The sequence below is a fragment of the Limanda limanda genome, chromosome 15, assembly GCF_963576545.1.
Source record: "Limanda limanda chromosome 15, fLimLim1.1, whole genome shotgun sequence".
Classification (NCBI taxonomy): Eukaryota; Metazoa; Chordata; class Actinopteri; order Pleuronectiformes; family Pleuronectidae; genus Limanda; species Limanda limanda.
This window is the reverse complement of record NC_083650.1, coordinates 8,729,208-8,748,458: the sequence shown is the minus strand read 5'-3', so window position 1 is coordinate 8,748,458 and position 19,251 is coordinate 8,729,208. Positions and strand designations below refer to the sequence as shown.

Sequence of the window (19,251 nt, the reverse complement as noted above, 5' to 3'; positions counted from 1 at the left end):
ATAAGTATAAGTATGGTAAAGGTTATAGGTAAAGTAAAGATACATTTGAAAAATGTTCTTTTAAAGACGTTTACTGAACTAGCTTCTCTGCTTCTCTAGCTGCAGTCTGTTCCACAACATAGTTTACAAAGGCTTAATTTCTTTGGCCTGTTGTTGGGAACAGGAAAAGTAACAGTAAGATCATTGAATAATCAGTAGCTTTACCACAAGACAATGGAGATTTATTTTTAGATACGGCCAATAAAAAAGCCAAATCTTCACCAGTTCCATCAGAGTAAAGCACCGTAAACTTAATATTGAATGGTTTGCAGAGCTATTCAGGGGAAACAAGCTATTTCACAAATTCACAACATTCAATAGATCAAATAATTAAGCATTAATTGATAATTAATTGTCAGACTAAATATTAATGAAAATATTCCCTAGTTGCAAGCCCAAATGTTTATTTTTTGGGATATATGAGCTATGATTTCCATCTCACTTTGTGCTAGCATGCTATAATTTGTTGTGATGCGAGTAATATTAGTTTTACAAGATATGGTCAATAATCAAAGCATTGCAAAAATGTAAATGTTTTTCATGTAAATAGACTTTTTATACAAAACCACACGTTGGCTCTGTATAAAAAGCCACCAATTTGGGAACCATGAATGTCTTAATAAAATGTGACACTTATATCTACATATTTAAAGAGGATAAGTGAGGACCTATTCTGCTTGTGTCACTGGATGAAACATCAGGGGATCACCATGTTCCCATAAACAAAATCGAGAAATTGAATGTGTAAAAAATATATTAAGACCTTTCACAAACAAAGAAAAGTATCCACCTCATGATGGCGCTACAGGAAAAACCAGGATATCACTTTAAGTCATCAGACTTCCTCCCCCTCGAGACCACGACTTTATCCAACTTCCACTGAAATCCATCCCACATGTGTCGAGGTAGATCTCCAGAAGTGACAGTGCCATCTACTGAGCCACGTCAATATATAAAAGCCATATCAATGTAAACAGTTTTCAAAAACAGCAGCTCCCATCGCGCCTTTCAAAACTGTCCCCTCCGTCCCCTGAGGTGGAAACGTTAGCGATGTGTCTCTCAGAACGTTACGGAGCATGAAAAGCATATGGCGGGATGTTTTCCCCACCATGATGCTCCACAGGCCTAATGCATCGCAATGCCGTGTGCGGAGATGATTGATGTCAACACCCTCCTCTTAATCACCTGAGAGGCATGCAGCCTCTTGGCGGTCTGGGAGCCATTTTGGATTCTTCTCTAATGACTAGAGAGTCAGGTTGCAGATGATGTTAGCTGACGCCGGTCTCACGGATCACCGGCGTCCTGTCAGTGATTAAGTGACTCATCTACCTCAAGTAGACAAACCCCCAGTAGAGCATCTTGTATCCATCAAAGGATGCCATTGAGTCGCTCCGCTTATCTAACTTGGAAGGAATCTATCATACCTGCACAAAACGGTGGAGGCTGTGTGGTCCCTCTGGATTTGTCCCGTAAACAAACACATTCTGTTAAGACTGCAGCCATACATGTGTAGAGGGAGCACGATTACCTGTTTTACCGCAGAAAGGTTTACCATTCCCACATGTGTATCGCTTCTGGGAGATACAGCATAACTGGAAACATTTGCTCTTTTATTATTTATTATTTGTGACCTGATTTCTGGAACTTCTTCGACAAACAACTTGATAAAACTCAAAAAGTTAAGAGCAACAAAAAAGACCATAGCTTTCAAACTGTCCATTTTTAAAATAAAGCTTTTGGGAAATTGTGTTTTTGCCGCAAATTGTATCTGAAGCAAAATTTCTAATCATACCACTCGGATAAATATAAGAAGGTAAATAGAGACATTTTTGAAAATACAGCAGACGAATTGAGCTTTGAACACGCTCACCCTGCTTGAGACATATCATACACTTGAGGAAACCTTTTGTCAGTCTCTATAAGGGCTAATGCATCTCAGCGTGGGGCAGCACAGGCCGTTCTGTACAAAACCCAAGCCGGCTGCTTCAGTCTTTATTGATAGCCGCGCGAGTAGGACAAGTGTGGTGATGTAACAGATCTTTCTTAAATTGCATGGGCAGCCTGGTTGGTTCTGGACAACCCCTGAGGCTCAGTTTGATTTTAGAAGATTAATTTAGCTTCCTCGCTTATGCAACACCATCTCAGCTTTCAAGCAGTCTCACTGATCTCAGGCTCACCTTTGACTCCTTGCATGGGCGGCGAGCTACTGAACTGCGCTCCCCTGACAGAAGCTAAGAGAGGAAACAACATCGCTCATGAAAAGATCCTTAAACATCAGCATAAGGCCTGTTAGGAAGAAAACTGCTTGCAGGAGGCTGCACCGAGAGACAGCAGAAGTGAAATGCTGATGATGGATAGCGTCTATAATGAATTCCTCAATGCGGTATGCAAGGTAGTAAAAGATAAAACAGACGCACAAAGGTATGAGAATCCTGCGGAGCATGCGTTTGATGAGGATTATCCACAGGCTAAAAAAAACAACAACAACAAACTGGACTTTGGCACTACTAAAAATGGATGGCTTTCATGGTAGGTCATTGAAATGAGTGAAGGAAAAAAATAAAACTCTTCAAAATCTCTACAGTTTTGGAAAAAAACTTGTTTAGGTAATGAAACATCAATGAATATCAGAGGCTTTGAGTTCATGAAGAAACATTCACCCGAGAAAATGAGACCACAGAAAATTGTTCAGGCAAAGCAATCAAAAAAGATTTTTATCAGAATGGCAATGACGCACTGTGCCTGTAACACTAGTTTCTTTTATACTGTTCAAGGCACTAATGCTGTGCCTTTAGTCCATCTAAAAATTATGAACAGGGAATAGGGGGGAAACAAGGTTCTGTTTTTAAGATGGCAGTGTAGGTGGTTACAGAGCCATCTGAGCAAGAAGGACAGGACCTGACGCTGATGTGTTACACATCACGTGTCTGATTCCAGAAACACAGGGAAGCATCACGATGGCTTCCTTTGATTCAGTAAAAATACCTTTTTAACAGCAGTATCACAGGATCTCTGCACAACACCTCTTTTAGCGTTTCGCAGACACTAGGGGTGCAACGATTAGTCGACGTCGTCGACAAAAATCGATGACAGGAATAGTCGCCGACGAATTTACTCGTCGATGATTCGTTGGTTACGTCATAACACGTGTTTTTCGTGCCGTGCAGTTGAACTAAACGTCGTTTTACCGGAGGTGCTGATGAAAGCAGCTGAGGAGTGAGCCATCTCGCTTCCTTTCTATCTCTGAAAGTCGCGCATGTGCAATAGCGTCAAAACACGGACCAATGGCGGCCTCCGCTGCAGCAGCATCGCGTATCAGAAAGTGAAACGTTCGGGAGAACAGCCCGGAAAAAACTACCTGCAGTATGTGTGCGGCGGACCTGTTCTCCATGGAAGCAGGACACGCGCATTTGAGGAGGAGTCACGTGTGACTTCGTAACGGAGACGATGCGGACTCGCCTCTGTCAGATGTTATATATAAACGTTTATACCTGCGCGCAGGATTCTAGCATCCATTACAAAAATATGGTTTAAACTTTTTATTAACGAGTTTAAAAGCGTTATGTTATCCTATTGCCTGACAAACGTCTTTTTTTAATCACAATTATTTAGTCAGAAGAAGACTGTAGTTTCGTTTGTTGATGTTTTTATTGCTGTTACTTTCCCTGTCATTTTTGTTAACAGGAAAAAGGAATACTTGATTTTTAATTTATTTGTTTTATTAGCACTTTGCCTGTCCTTGCTTTTAAATGGACAAAAACTTGATTTGTCTTTGCTTTTGTGTCAACAGTACCCTTATATGAAACAAAGTTTATTAAAAGACATTTTTTTTTGATGAAGTATCAATATTTATTGCCTTTATTTTCAGTCATCACATGCCTCGAACAACCTCAAGCTAAATTTAAAAGCTGCTTGCTAAATAAGAGCAATTGAGAATTTGTGTCATTCATAATCCGATTAGTCGATTAATCGTTTCAATAATCGGTGACTAATCGACTATCAGAATAGTCGTTAGTTGCAGCCCTAGCAGACACACTTTGACAGTTGTGCTGATGTGCTGTCATGTGAGCTTGATCACTCTTATAACTAATCTATGAAATATTAAAAGCAAGGGAGAGAAAGATTGTACTCATTATATGAATCTAACAGTAAGAGACAGGGGAAGGGAAATACTTTCATTAAGTTGGGAGACAAGAGACAAAAACAAAACATTCAAAATCGAGCCACAAAAGTTATGATATCCTGACTGTTATTTTCGTATTGGTCCAATCTCAGACAGCATTTGCTATCGTCTGATGATAGAGAGACGATGGATTTCACTTGATGTGCTCCGCCTCCTTTGGACTCCACTCCAACTATTAACATGTGGGCCACCAAAGCCTTCTCAAACACGATAGGTCGAGCTGCAAACGGAAACCAGAAAGCTTCCTGCCCCCAAAATCTTGCCCCCCCCCGCCACCATTTCTGCAGATTCACATGTAGAATCTGACAGACTGTAGAAATGCTGGATCCAATACTTCCCTAATTCAACTCAATACAACTCATTACTATTTAGTCTTCTGCATATAACTTCTAATACAGTGAGTAGGGAAAACTGAATGAGTCATTGCGGACACAACCTCAATCTTTCATTACCGCCTCCCATTCGGGTAAATGGCCAGTAATTTAAACCTCATATATCAAGTTTGTTAGGAAGCCTTTACTGCAGTCGGTCCAACCCCGATGATGTTAACAGGGAATAAAAGTGTGTTGAAATAAAGTGAACGTCAACTTCTCCTTTAGTTTCTTACAAGAGTCGATAGAGCAGTCTTAAAACTCTTTCTTCCGGCCCACAGACCGATATATCTGTTTTACAAGCTGATTTGTGTCCTCGGTGACAGGTAAAGTGATCTTCTTCTGTAAAAACCAATGGAGAAAACATTATCTCGCAGCCGCTGCAATGCATATTACTTAAGTCAACAGGCTTCACAATCAGCCATCAGTCATCACAACCAATTTTCTCTTGTATTTTTGGCGTACACGTGCGCACATTTATCACAAAGGCCAAATCAAAGTCACCATAACAAGCCATTCTCTCCACTCCGGAGAGCTCATTCACAGCTCCACGCTCCATTTGTCTTGTGGAAAAAAACCACCACCGCAGCAGATCTGTAATTCCCACCTGGACAGATTGTGTGATAACAAGCCCACAACAGGTGAAATTTGGCTCAATTTATCAGCTGGTGTAGCATTCGTTTTCCGAGCCTCGTGTAAGCATCATTAAGAATCAAAATCTGCCCTTCTGCTCAAGGAAAACAGGCCCATGTGCCAGTCTGCAAAACCACACTTTGAAGTGTCCGCCCATATTTCAAAGACTAAGTGTCTGCTGAACTGCAGCCAACTTCTGAGACAATACCGGCCCTTTGATATATACCATGCTCTTGAGTAAGGACGCTCTTGGGCTATAGAGGAAAGCTGATAGCCAAGTGATCCTTCAGCCGACTGAGGGGCCGAGGCTTTTCGGTTTAAACCATCAATGTGGGGATGAAGGTGATCGATGTGGGAAAACCAGAGTGGAAACGCTGGGATTTAGGGGCTGCCGGCCTTATTCACAGGCGTAGAGTACAAGGAAGAATAACTACAAATAGCAGAGAAAGTTGTTTTTCAGTTGTAAAGTTGAAAAAGAAAATGCTACAATATAGTTTTGGTGAGCTGGACTCTCGTTCTCATTTCACACATGTCACATAGTCGGACTTGGATTCAAAGAGTGAGACATTCCACTGGATTGATTGTCCTGGAAAAAAACACCCAGGACATGTCATTACCTGACATCATCCCTTTTCTTGTCTGCATCCCCCCCCCTCCTCTCGGGATGTCCGACACACTCCTCTTGTTCTTCGACATGAGCTGTGTGCTGCTCGGCACCAGGAGGCCAGCAAACCCCAGATAGTCGCACTCTGGCGCTAGATACCAAACAGCCCATCACGAGATAGGGCGCCTCTCGTTGTCAAACACACCACAATAAATGAGGTTAAATGGCACTATCTACACAATATGGTGGCCTCTTCTATTTTTATTAACGGCGCTGACAGCCTCTATTCTTTTGGAGCGAGGCAGCGCAGTTCTTGGAAATGGTTATAAATAGGTCCCGAGGCATCCACAAGGATCCCTATTTATCTCTTTTGCATATTTTGGTATTGTTTGAAGAAATTGGAGACAGCTGTTTTCAACACATGATGCGTTTCATAAATGTATCTCGATTTGCAATCCAAACGTCCTCCAGATTTTTTCATCGTGGTGAAAAACTGCTGTTAGCGATTGTGGAGGACCTGTTTGCTCCTAACTTCTTTCATGAAATGACCCTTTTAACAGCTTGTTTGAATGGATTTCAGACATTCTGACATTTCCACCCTCTTGGGAGATTTCTCTGATACAAACGAGCGTGGTAACTGTTCAATCTACTTAATCTCCCACCATCTTTTTCCACTGAGCTATTTGGTGGGTGTGGGAAGAAACAGGGCCGCTGTTCGAACATGCCCTGTAGCTGCTCACAGTTGAGAGAACATCAGATGCACATGATTCCCAGGGATGACACGTGATCTAAAAATCGTACAGAATTTCTTTGTTAATTTCTAAGCGATCTTTATAAAGATATCAAACATATTTAGGGGTCTGACATTTTTGAGTTTCTGCACATCGGGGATAATACCTTTAGAAAGGTTGACCCCCCAAAACCTGGATACATATTTCTTCCAAGTCTCTTGCACCGTCAGAAAAAAAGTTATTTAACAAGCTAAACCTAACCAGAACCCGGTGTGGCTTGATTGAATTTGAGGAGGCTGTTGTGCCTTGGCAGAGGTATGTGCTTTCCTGAGTGACATTCTGGTTCTGAACGTATCACTCACCTAGCAGCTGGACCCCTCTGGTGAGGCCGTAGATGTCTATGAGAGCCCACAGGGGTTCAGAGACGTGCACGCCGCTGAAGAACAGCATGGGGCTGGAGTCGTTGATCCTGTAAAACACACGGCCCTTCTTGTCCACCCAGAAGGAGATGACATGTCCCTCATTGGAGAGCTCCTCGGGCAGAGCCTTGGCCCAGAAGCCGCTCTGGGAGACCAGGTCGGGGCAGGCGTACTTTGGCAAGGTGTCTGGGTTGATCCTCGACGGGTCTTTGCACGTGAAGCCAAGACGCAGAGCGCCGCTCCAACAGCACTGCTTTTTGGTGATCTGGAGAGAACACATTTTTAATCAGTGATGCTGATCAGTCTGTATTTTCTTTTTATAGTGCGAACTTTGAGTTAAATAAGGTTAAAATCAAGATTATAGCCATTTTATAGCAGCTCTGTGATGTTTTTGGAATTAGTGTGTTAGTATGATAACAATTGCTAATTCACTGTATTTTTTCTACACTATTTGACCTGATGATACATTGAAGATTCACCAAAGTTATGAAAGAATCCTGAAGGAGAAATGATTTCAGTGCACTAGCTGGCGAGATATGCACATCCACACTACCAAGCCTCTAACTTGGCTAAAAACAACATTTGTGCTCAGCAAACTTAAACCAGATACCTCGGTGTGTTTTTCACCTGCAAACGATTTTTGTCTTATTTCGCCCTTCTACTTACTTTGCAAGATAACAGTATTCCTCACATGGCAATGCTTGCCCTGCTCTCTCACTTTCAAGACATAGATGGGCAGATAAGTGAAGTGGAAACTTGTTCTAAGCTGCTGCCGCTTTGGCCCACACAAGAGCAGCGAGAGAGAGAGAGAAAAGAGAGAAAATGAAAACAGGGGAGCAAAGACGGGGGATGAAGAGAGAGAGACAGAGGGAATGAGAAGAAAAACAAAAACAGACTGAGAGAAAAATGAAAGAGAGAGTGTCAAAGTTTGTGTCTCACCACTCGACTGTGCTGATAATAAAAGTGCAGCGTGGACTAATGTTGATGCTGCAGTATCTTATTAGTTTAGACATCTTTGCTCTCTATTGTTTTTAATGAAGAAGTGGAAGCCAACAGGATGACTGATGTTGGTCATGGAGCAAAACTTGTGGCAGATATAATACTATATCTGCAAGTGGTAGTTTGTAAACTATCACTTGCAGATATAGAACTTGTATAAAGTATGGAGTTTGCTTAGATTAGGCCATCCATCCATCCATCCATCCATCCATCCATCCATCCATCCATCCATCCATCCATCCATCCATCCATCCATCCATCCATCCATCCATCCATCCATCCATCCATCCATCCCTTATAGATACCACTTATCCTTTGAGGGGGGAGGGGGTTACCTGGTGCCAATTTCGACTTATGAGACACGTCCCTGATTTATGACAAAAATAAAACAAGGTTAAATTCTTCATTTTTCATTTTCTGAAGAGAATAGAAAAAAGCAAATAAAAATCTGGATCTAGTGAATTTTAATGTGGTTTCATTTGGGGACTGTTGGGCTTTAGCAGAGGTCTGCACTCTACTCAGTAAATTATAGTTTGGCTATTTGGTACTTAGTGAAACCAGCCAATAATATATGGCTGCAATAATAATATTATGTGTATCCATTGCAGGTTTTTCTGAGGGGATAGAGCGGTTGTCCTCTAACCAGAAGGTCGGTGGTTCGAGCCCAGTCTTCCCCATCTGCATTCCAAAATGTCTTTGGTCAAGATACTGAAACCTGGATTGTCCCTCATAGATAAAGTGTGTGTGTGAATGCCAATAAACTATAAAGTAACTATACTATAAAGCACTTTGAGTGGTGATCAAGACTAGAAAAGCTCATTGTTTCGTGACGGTAAAACTCAAACTAGTTGTGTTTAACTGTGGGGAAAAAACACATTGCTGAAGATATAAAAAGGTCTGGGTCAAAACAGTCGTAAACACACAGCAGGGTCGTGTTTACCTTCAGTCGTACTTGCTCATACACAGCGATGGGCCTGTTGCTGAACGTAATGGCGTTACAGAAGCTGGCCTGTCTCTTGACCGTCCTCTGGGACATGTCCATGATGATCTGCGATCCCTTGGTGCTGGGGTGAAAGAGCAGAGGGGTGGAGGACAAGCCTCCACATGGCTGTATAGGCAGGCAGCGCTTCGGCTTGTAGTGGCACCGGTGGGATGTTGCGGGAAACGGTGCGTTCAGAGAATCTGGGTAGGGAAGGACAAGTTGCTGCTTAGTTTGGTCTACACAGTGGGGAGCAAACAATACTGTATGATTTAGAATAATAGATTAGATGCTCTGCACGGCCATAGGCATTGTTTTACATAACAGTCCAATATTATGTCACATTCTCAACTTCCCTCACATATTTGATCTGCTCACGTAACATCTAATTAGGCAAAAATGAATTAGAATTATTGCGCATAATGATAAGACAGTTACAATCACACACCTACTGTGACAACACAAAGGTAAATTACATGCGAAAATGTCCTCGGATGGAAAATAAACCCCACGAGGACAGAATTGCTCCCTTGGTTGTGTAAATACAGTGAACAATACAGCTGCGAGAGGTTCTTACAAAATGCTCTAATTTCAGAAAAGGACCATTTCCAGTAACACCCATTGCTTTTTGTTATTCTACATCTTGCCAATTTTCGACTGGTGTGTGCTTCTTGTGAGGTTTGTTTCTTTCTGTCCTGGAACACGTAGTGTGCAGAAAGAAGGAAAGTAGGCAGGAAGCGGACAAAGGAAAGAAAAGATTCATGAAAGGTGCAAACAAAGCAACTATTATACTGAGGCTGCTAAATGTTGCTTGGCTGTAATGAGCACATGTCAATCATATAGTTTATCTGTATGTATACCACCCAGCTGCCATATATACAAAGTAATTGCATGTAAATGAGATTTGATTATATGCATAATAACTTTGTCGGTGTGAGGATGTGCCGCCTCGCGATTGGTCAAGCATGTTTATCGCCAGGACCTCGATACCATCACTCCATCCCCCGATCACTACAGCACAGAGTACAAATGATGTCATCAAGGAGGCACATCCATCTTGAGTTTTTACATTTGTAACCACGTGAATCCTTGCTCACGATAATAAGTAATAAGGTCAAACATATTTTATTTTTTGCATCAAATCTCTCATGTTGGGTATAAACTGCTAAAGACATCCAGTCAAGTCATCATGAGCCTGCTGTCATAATCCCTTCCTCTTATTATGACCAACTCTCTCCATCTTTGTTTCTCTTCAGCGCAAAGCCAAGGTCACTTTGTTGAAGCGAGGGAGGCACTTTCTCAAAGTCTCATCATGTTCTCATGAAATATAGGTGATTTTATTCTGTCTGACACTGCTTCAGTCCTCTCCACAATGATATCTAAAGTAAAATGAAATCAAGCCAAAACTCAGTGCTAAATAAATCATAGAGGCCTAATCAACACTTCCTTCTTCTCCTTGAGAACTGCTTGTATTTTCACACCTAAATTTGGAAAACTGTGTGGGAGCTGCATGTGTTCGCCTGTGAGAAATGTCGACTGCAGGAGCCGTCGCTGAGAGAAAGATTCTTCGCTGCCCATTGAGTGACCTTGGAGGGCTAAAGTACCCTGGAGACAAATCAATTAGGACTGTCAGGGTTGGCAATGACTGATCACATGACCTCTGACACTAGGTCGCATTGTTTGTTTTTGTGAGCTGTGGTTGAAGACATACAAAATGTAGAATTGCTTTAAACTAGAAATACTCCACCGCGGATCACGTATTCCTGCACAGTCCGTTTAATCACAATCAGAGCGGCCCTGCCAAGTGTTCTGGGCTCAGCACAGTGTAATTGTTCGGATCTTCTCATGCTCTTGTCGCTGCAGAACAATGCTGAATTGTGCTCGGCGCAAAACAGTGGCCTTAAATGAAGTCATAACAAATCCTTCGACCCTACTGCATCCATGATGTCATGTCAGACATGATGTCTTCAGGAAAACAGAATAGGACTGTATTGTACTCAACCAGAGACTGAACAGAGTATTTCCTGTGAGGTCTTAGAACAGAAGAAACACCTCACAGGCCTCGGGGGGGCAACTGCAGCAACACCCCCGCTTCTCAGTCCAACTGGAGTGTCAGATAGTTTCTCCTTTTCTGACAAAACTAATCTAGCTTCGGCTGCTGCGAATTTAGATTCTCTGGCCTCTTTTTTCAGGGGCAGCTCCAATTTCACATCCCAGGAGAGTTTGGTTTAAAAGTGTTTAGAGCACGCAGAGGAACTGGACTGTATAAACCATGAATTAAAGTCAAATAAGTAAATAAATGGATAAATAAAAATACCACGTTTGATTTACTGGAAGCGACAGGTTGGTGAGAGCCAAAAGTGCCGATGATGCAGCGGCTGTTGAGAAGTGTTTAAAAAGTCGTGCAACCTGGAGGAGGAGACTGGTAAACAGTGACCAGAGCCCTGTCATGATAAAAGAGGGGTGCCTTGACAAACGTCAGACGAGCAATTTAAGGAAGGATAATGTTGCTTAATGCGCCACCGCACACAATGGGACTTTGCTGTCATTAATTTGAGAGGACAAACAGAGCGGAGCCAGAGAGGCCCTGGCCAGTGTCACCTGGCCTCCTGCACTCCTTTGATTGTAATCCCCTGAGCAGAGGCCCTAATGTGCTGTGACTTTACTATCAAGGTGACGCAGGCAGCCGCCTAAAGGAGGCCGGGGGCGGCTGTTTGTTCTAATCTCTTGCAAATATGTCATAGCATGTGTGGTTTCAAAATGAGATATCTATACCTAATACCTAATCTAAAACACTTTCAAGTTTAAATAAAAAAATCTTGTAAAAGTCCTCTTATAACCAATCAATCTGCACTGAATTGTACCAGATTTTTCCCATCCAGATCCATGAATTATTCTTTGGGAAAATAGCAAAAGTTTAGAAATAGCCTTATCTCACAATCACACCAAAATTAAAATGGGGTCTTCCCTGACTTCCACTCAGTGATGAGGAAATCTGTCCAGTAGTTTCTGTATAATATTTCTTACAAACAAACATATATTCAAACCAATTATTCATAAATATTATCATGTACCAGTCTTTTTTTAATAGAAAAACTGTTTTAAAATCAACTTTATGTTTAAATAAAGTCAACAGTATTAAATTGACTTGAAACATAGACTTCCTTATCCAGCATACATATAAGACACAAAAGCCTGTTGTGCATGTATAGTACAGTACAGTGTTTGTGCTGTAAGATTTAAGGCTGCAACTCACAATCATTTTCAATTCATCAATCATTTGGATGTTTTTCGTAGGAAACAGTTTTAAATGCTAGTCATGGTTTCCTAAAGCACAAAGTGACTTAATGTGTAAATGTTTTTTTGTGTCTTGTCTGATGATATTCAATTCATTCTCAAAGAGGACGCAAGAAAAATAAAACACCACTTGTTGAGCTGGAACCACATAATTTGTGAAAATTTGTTCCAGATTAGCTCATCAATTAACTAACTGTTGCAGCTCTAGTGATCTTTAATAATAAGTCATCCATTGGTTTTGGAGGCGTTTATTTATTTCTTACTGGGGTCATAACAGAAACAAAAACTAAAATGATAATTTTTATGAGCGAGAAAACAAGAGCTAGTGGTCCCTGTTAATCTCACCGCTGGGATAATCATTAAAACCCTTTAAAACACTCAACACGTTAAACTAATCAGCATTTAAAGAAGAAAATGGTCCGACCTCTCGGCTGAGGTCAAGCACTAAACGTCAATAGTACAATCAGGCAGGTTTGCCAAAAGTGGAGAGGTGAGCGCTGAATGATTCATGAGCCCTTGAGCTGCACGGGGCCCCTGACACATGACAGGGATTATAAGTATTTACATTTTTCGGGGCCCTGATTGGACTCTTGTCACAAGGCCAAGAATTTCTAGCAGCGGCCCTGCCAGCACCTGTGGTCCTTTACAGTGAAATTGGAAAAAAAAATTGGACTATGTGGATTGGCCAGTGTCCATGTGTCCATCTGGGAAATGAGGAATGTTTACTGTTGCCTGGTGATGTTCTGAATAGCAATTAACTTACAGTGCAGTAACATGTGTGTCTGTTTAAAGCCAAACGATATGATTATAATCAGGGAACGTCTCGTAAAGTCACTGAAGGCCAAAATGAAATGAGCGTGTATATTGTGAATCAGGACTGGAACTAGGGAATACTGCCATTATTGAGTCATTGTGTGTTTATTATACTTCATTAATCGATGTATTGTCTGTCGGTAAAACGTCAGAAGAAATGTGATGTCTTAATGTTGCTTGTTTTGTTCAACCAACACCCAAACATAGTACATTTACAGTAATTTAAAGTACTATAAATAAATATAAATATATATATAATTGACCTGTTGGAACCAGAAAAAGTAAAAATTAAACATCATTATTATCAAAAGTGTTGCAGCTTTACACTAATGTTAAATAAATAAGCTTTTGCAAAGGAAACTTTTAATCTTATATGAATTTATATATAGAATTTATGAGTTAAACACACTTAATCGACACACATGTGATAATCTTAAAGTGAATTTGTATTCTGCAAGTTCTATTTACAATACAATGAATGTAACTAAAGGACAAGTGATTACGTAACACTGTCAAAGGAACGCAAATGAATACTTCTTCAGCTTTGTGCTTTGTAACAATTCATTGTATTTGCAATGAAAACAGTCAATGTTTTATTATTAGGTTGTCAAATAAATACTGAAATGTGAAAATGGACGAATAAAAGTGTCACATGCACCTGTTACCATCACTGTGTATTTGATCAGCTGATGTGAAGGAGATGTGACAGTGTTTGCCAACATGTTTAGTGTGATCACTAACAACACACAACGAGCCAGATGGGGGGGGGGAGTAAGTGGAGGTGTGAGCCACCAGCTTGATGCACTTTGTTTTTAATCACAACACTGTAAACAGGCTTCAGGCCGAAGGAGCCTCCAACAGGACTGAGAGAAACTTGCATCAATCCGCCTGTGGATGGTTCTTATCACATTCTGAAATAACACTATGATCAGATCCTCTTTTATTCTGAAACAGTCGTGACTTACAGGAGGGGTTCAAACTTGACTACAGCAGCTTTTTGTATTTTATTCTAAGCATCCTATACAGTTCCAATGCACACATGCAGGCTTGAAGCTGCAGGAGAGCTCTAATGAAATAAAAACCACTGATTTCATTCACGACACGGACCCACTGAGGTCTCACAACACGCACACAACACGCACACTTACCGTAGATGGTGTGTCTGGTGATCTGACCCCCCATGGCTGCGGGACGCAAGGTGCCTTCACCTCCTCTGCGAGTGTCCGGCCGGATCTCCGGGTTATTCACATGGAGACATGCTCGAGGGACACGACGCCGCTCACGCACACTCGCACACGCACACACACGCACAGACACACACACTGAGAGGAAAGTCCCGGCACGGTGGACGAGCGGGTTGGTTCCTCTGGTGCACGTTGTGACCGTCCGAAGCCTCATCCACAGCGGCCGCCTCCTGTCCGCGCACTCATCCCGCTGCGATTCACATAGAAGGTGGAGGAGGTGGAGGAGGTGGGGGGGGGGGAGGTGGAGCTTCTGGCTGCAGCTTCCAAACACACGAGCCATATATCATCATTATTTAGGGTCTTTATACGCGAGGGCAATACCTAGAAGTTTATTTCTTATTTCATCCCAACATGACTTTCAGCAGTTTTTTTTTAACATTTTTTGTGTTGAAGTCTATTTTAAACATTTGTGTCCTCCACCTGTTGACTAACCTGTTTGCTGCCCCTCCTCCTTTAACTGTAATCTGCTCTTCTCACCAGACACAGACTGGTTTCTGTTGTTTTGGTTGTTAGATTCACACGCGAAAACTCAGAGCTTCCTGGAATCGCTTCAATCAGCAGATGAGGTATAAGAAACAGTGCAAGTAGGGCTGGGCATTAAAACAATATTATGAATATAATTTTTCCTCAATAGCGATGTAACAACATGCACAGTAGGGAGGTATGACATCAGATTTGTAAATTTTGTGCTCATAATGATTCTGACAATAATAGATTTTATTTCAAGTTTCTAGACCCTAGTTTAACCTTACTATATATTATAAATTAACATATGATTAATTAAGAGGCTAAAAACACGTAACAGTGCATATGAAGAAGAGTTTAAAACCACATCCTTCCCTCAGGAAACAAAACTCAGGCGTTAAACTTAAGAGAAAATAATAATTTATCGCGATATTTATCGATATCAACTGCCCATGAAGCACAGGTTATTTGGTCATTCAGCCACTGGGGGGCGCTGCTGAAGTGAAGCTACACAGGTAAGTGCTAGTTTGAGGTGCTGCTCTGCTGAAGTTTGTGTGTGTGTTTGTGTGTGTGTGTGTCCAGAGGAAAGTGTGTTTGTTGTTAATTAGTCAGCAACATTGTCATTGATTCTGGGTAAAGCTTTGTAACTTTGTCCCCTAGGATGTTTCAGGTGCTTGTTAGCATGTGCATTGTTAGCTTGTGCATTGTTAGCTTGTGTATTGTTAGCTTTTGTGTTGTTAGCTTGTGTGTTGTTAGCTTGGGCATTGTTAGCTTGTGTGTTGTTAGCTTGGGCATTGTTAGCTTAGGCATTGTTAGTTTGTGTGTTGTTAGCTTGTGTGTTCTTAACTTGTGTATTGTTTACTTCGGCATTGTAGCTAAGCTAAAGACTGCTGGAAGGCTGATGATTCGCTTTGTCATGCTGGTCATTACGTTTACAACGATTACGCCGGTATTAAGAGCTGCACTTTTTGATTTACTTTTTCAGACACAACACACAGACACACACACACACACACACACACATATGGCCCAGTCCTAAGTTCAAAAGTGTAGCCTACTGACAACATTGACGAGAATTTATAACCCTCTGACAGAAACCCACTCAAACCCCCGCCCAGAGGAAATTAATGAAAGTGACAGATAAAGCAGAGATCCAGGATTCTAGTCATTGATATTTAAGGTTGTGTTGTTTTGTGTTGATCTAAAGCCAGTTTACTTACTCCAGTGTTTCAAGATCTTCTCGGCAGCTTGTGGGACCATGGACGCTGATGTATGATGACAGTGGAGTTGCCACATTGACCAGGCAAAGGCATCTCTGGCTTCAGGCATAACGTGATGCTGGGAAATTACGCTCCAACAGCAAGACTTGTGTAGTAGATTAACTTCAGCTTTGATTTTTGCTCTTTGAGACAGAGTAGTACATTTAATGGGATTACGTGGTAAAACCTGCACAGATCTATTTACTTTCATTGCAACTTTCAAAAAGTTTAAATTCACAGATCACTGCCAGATGCGATCTACCATCAAAAGTGTAGTTCGATACATTTTTGCGCTTCAACTTTTTCCTATAAAGTGATGGAACAACTCATCGGGGTGTCTCTGAAGTGTCTGGCTTCAGAGGTTCAGAGTTGGCAGTAATGGCCCCGGTTCCCAGCGGGCACCTCTCAGGATCTGCCTTGTCGTCTTTGCGTTTGCATAACTTGTGTCGGCAGCCAGGCCTGTGAGACTCTCTATTGGCTCGGTAGCACGGGCTATATACTCTCATATTGTTTATACAAACTGATTGCGGGCAGCTCCACTGTCTGTAAGCAATTTGCAACGAGGGTAAAGCCATACAGTACGACTCTGGGTATTTCATGCAGCATTTACGTTGCCATTTTCACTGAAAAATAGTCAAACATATTTTATTTGTCACAGGAAATTGGGATGAACTAAAAATATCGAATCAAACAGTGTGGACAGAACACTAAGGAATTTATGACATGGGCCCCTTGGCTATGGCAGTCACACTTAATGGAATTTGACATGCCACCTGATCACTGGGCTGTCAGAATCTGACGGGCTGTTATGTAGCACAAGGAAAAGTATTGTTCAGTGTGAAATGATAAATCATGATGCCTTGCGTCCTGTAGTGATATCAAAGCAGCATGCCACTAATCATGCACTGACCAAGGTTGCAAACTATCTAGCAATTACAAAATAAAAATTGCAAAAACACAAAACGCTTGGAACATTTTTGCCTAAATTTAGCGCAACACTGCTGCACACCAGGAGACATCTGCCATTGGATGTACAGTATGCATATTTCTGGAATGCAGGCAGCAGCTCAACATCTCGTCTGTTGATGTTTGTTAAACCACACAGACACAAGAAACACAGGCTGATGTCTGTAATCATTCTCTGTCTCTTTGAGGTCGCTTCGCATCTCTTTGTTTTTGTTTTGTGTCTCTCTTGACTTTTTCTTCAAGATTTGCTAAATGTCTGTTCAAAAGAGAACCTTTGGCCTTTTCCCTTGCAGGATGCATAGTAATCCATCCATGCACAGGAGTCACAGTACAGGGCTGAAAGGACCAATGTGAAGTGGGGTGTAGGCGTATGTAGTGGCAGATTAATTGTGCTTTCATAAGTGTATAATCACCTGTAACTAAGAATGCTACGCCATCATGTACCAGAAAGAAAACTGGCTTCTGAGAGGTCCTTTTGTATTTTAATGTTACCTGAACACCACTTGTATATGCTTGTACAGCAACATATACATTACCTGCAATCTTAAACCTCAACTCTGGATGTTAATAAATCCTACACTGCTGCTCCTTTAAGTTTTCAAAAATGGCTCAAAACATTATTCACAGCACTTTTAGTAAACCATTATTCTCCCCTATCTCTGCACACAGTCTTTAGCTCAAGTGCGTATGCTGTACACCCCGACAGAACAGACTGATCCGTCCTCCCACAGTAGATTATTTGTAGATTGGGCGCCTGGCAGGCAGCAGCTGCCTGGTGGGGTGTGCTGGCGTGGGGCCTCCGCAGACATCTTGACAGCCTTGTTTTAGGCAGCTGTGCGCATGCTTGTTCTCTTCGGGGATGATCTGTGTTGAACAAAAACACCATTCAACTCCGAGTTTGGCCCCTCGCCCCGGAGCCATATGCAAAACATTACAAAGCAACACAAGAGCATCATGTGATCCTCAACAAGGGGGTGTCAACAGAGGAGGAACCCCACCCAGCAGGCATGTATCAGAGGTGAAATCAAGTTGTCACGCAGCATTCAAATGTGACAGTGACTTAAGATAGATACTGAGGAAACCTTTATTGATCATGCATTTGGCATAAGGCAAGTTGTAGCCAGAAGGGACTCACAACATTACTTACACAGTAACTGATTCACAGTTGTGTAGAGGCTTCAGTTGTTTTTGTGCTTGTAGACCGAACAAGACAAACTTAACCTGATTATAAGCTTGGTTTAGATTTTATTTATTTTTGATCTCTATAATCATTTAATTATGAAACTAAATGACTCTATTGTAATTTCCTCCAGTTTTACCACAAGTAGTGTTGCCATGCCTCATTCAAAGGGTAATTTCTGTTGTCATGTGGCCAATGTGGATAACTGTGCCCGTCAGCACAACCTGACTCCTGGATCAAGACAAATGTTTTCCATGTGTACGAGAAAAATAACCACAGGTTAGATACTATTTACTGTCAATATGTGGTTGTAAACACTGTTTTCAATGATAATGCAGTTTATTTTATACGTTTCCATAAGTTCTCAGTTCCAATCCCAGTTTGGTTTGGGCTTTCTCCAGGTACTTCGGCTTCTTCCCAAAGTCCAAAGACATGCAGATGGGTTTAGGTTGATTGTTATCATGAATATCAGCGTGATTGTTGTGTTGTTATTTTTAACGTCTATCCATCCATTATCTATACCAATTATCAAATCTCAATTTTCGAAATTTAACTTTTAAATCTCAACCTCTTTCCTGGTAAAATTAACTCTTGTGAGAGTGTAGGCTCTCCAGGTCTCCAGGTTAAAAATGACAATGTGTTAACAAGTCTCACACTCTTCACCCAACATTGTCACTGGAGTTGTTTCTAGTTGTGAAATGCCCTTTGACCCTGTAAGAGGGATCTTTTCTCTGCTTCTCCTCCTGACGTGTCATCGGGGGAGTTTTTCCTTGTCTGCATGAGTTTTCCCATTTGTTAGAGGAGTAATGCAATATCATATTCTGTATTCTTCTAATTTGCTTTGCTGTAAAAGATATTCCTTGTTACCTTCTCACCTGCATTTGAATCAAAACTCTAGTGACTCTAGAACAACAGTATGTCACACCCTGTCTTCACCCCCACAGTCACATATCAGTCATCTCCTACAGACTGCTGAAGTTCGAGGAGTCACAAAACAGCAAAAAAATCACCATCACAGACATTTCTCAGTTGGTCCAGTCGTCATCCTTCCTGTTTTCCTCTGTGAATA

At 41.5% G+C, this 19,251-nt stretch overlaps 1 protein-coding gene across 3 annotated transcripts in view; it reads right to left on the bottom strand.

The window, feature by feature from the left end:
• The window catches only part of LOC133020942 (E3 ubiquitin-protein ligase NEURL1-like), a 31,232-nt gene extending 16,982 nt beyond the window's left edge, over nt 1-14,250 (bottom strand). For all 3 annotated transcript variants that reach the window (XM_061087714.1, XM_061087716.1, XM_061087717.1), the window contains exons 1-3: nt 14,217-14,250; nt 8,920-9,161; nt 6,924-7,245 (exon numbers count right to left, since the gene is read on the bottom strand). In XM_061087714.1, coding sequence (XP_060943697.1) covers nt 6,924-7,245; nt 8,920-9,161; nt 14,217-14,250 — 598 coding nt within the window. The remainder of the gene's footprint in view (nt 1-6,923; nt 7,246-8,919; nt 9,162-14,216) is intronic.
• Nucleotides 14,251-19,251: the final 5,001 nt, after the last annotated feature.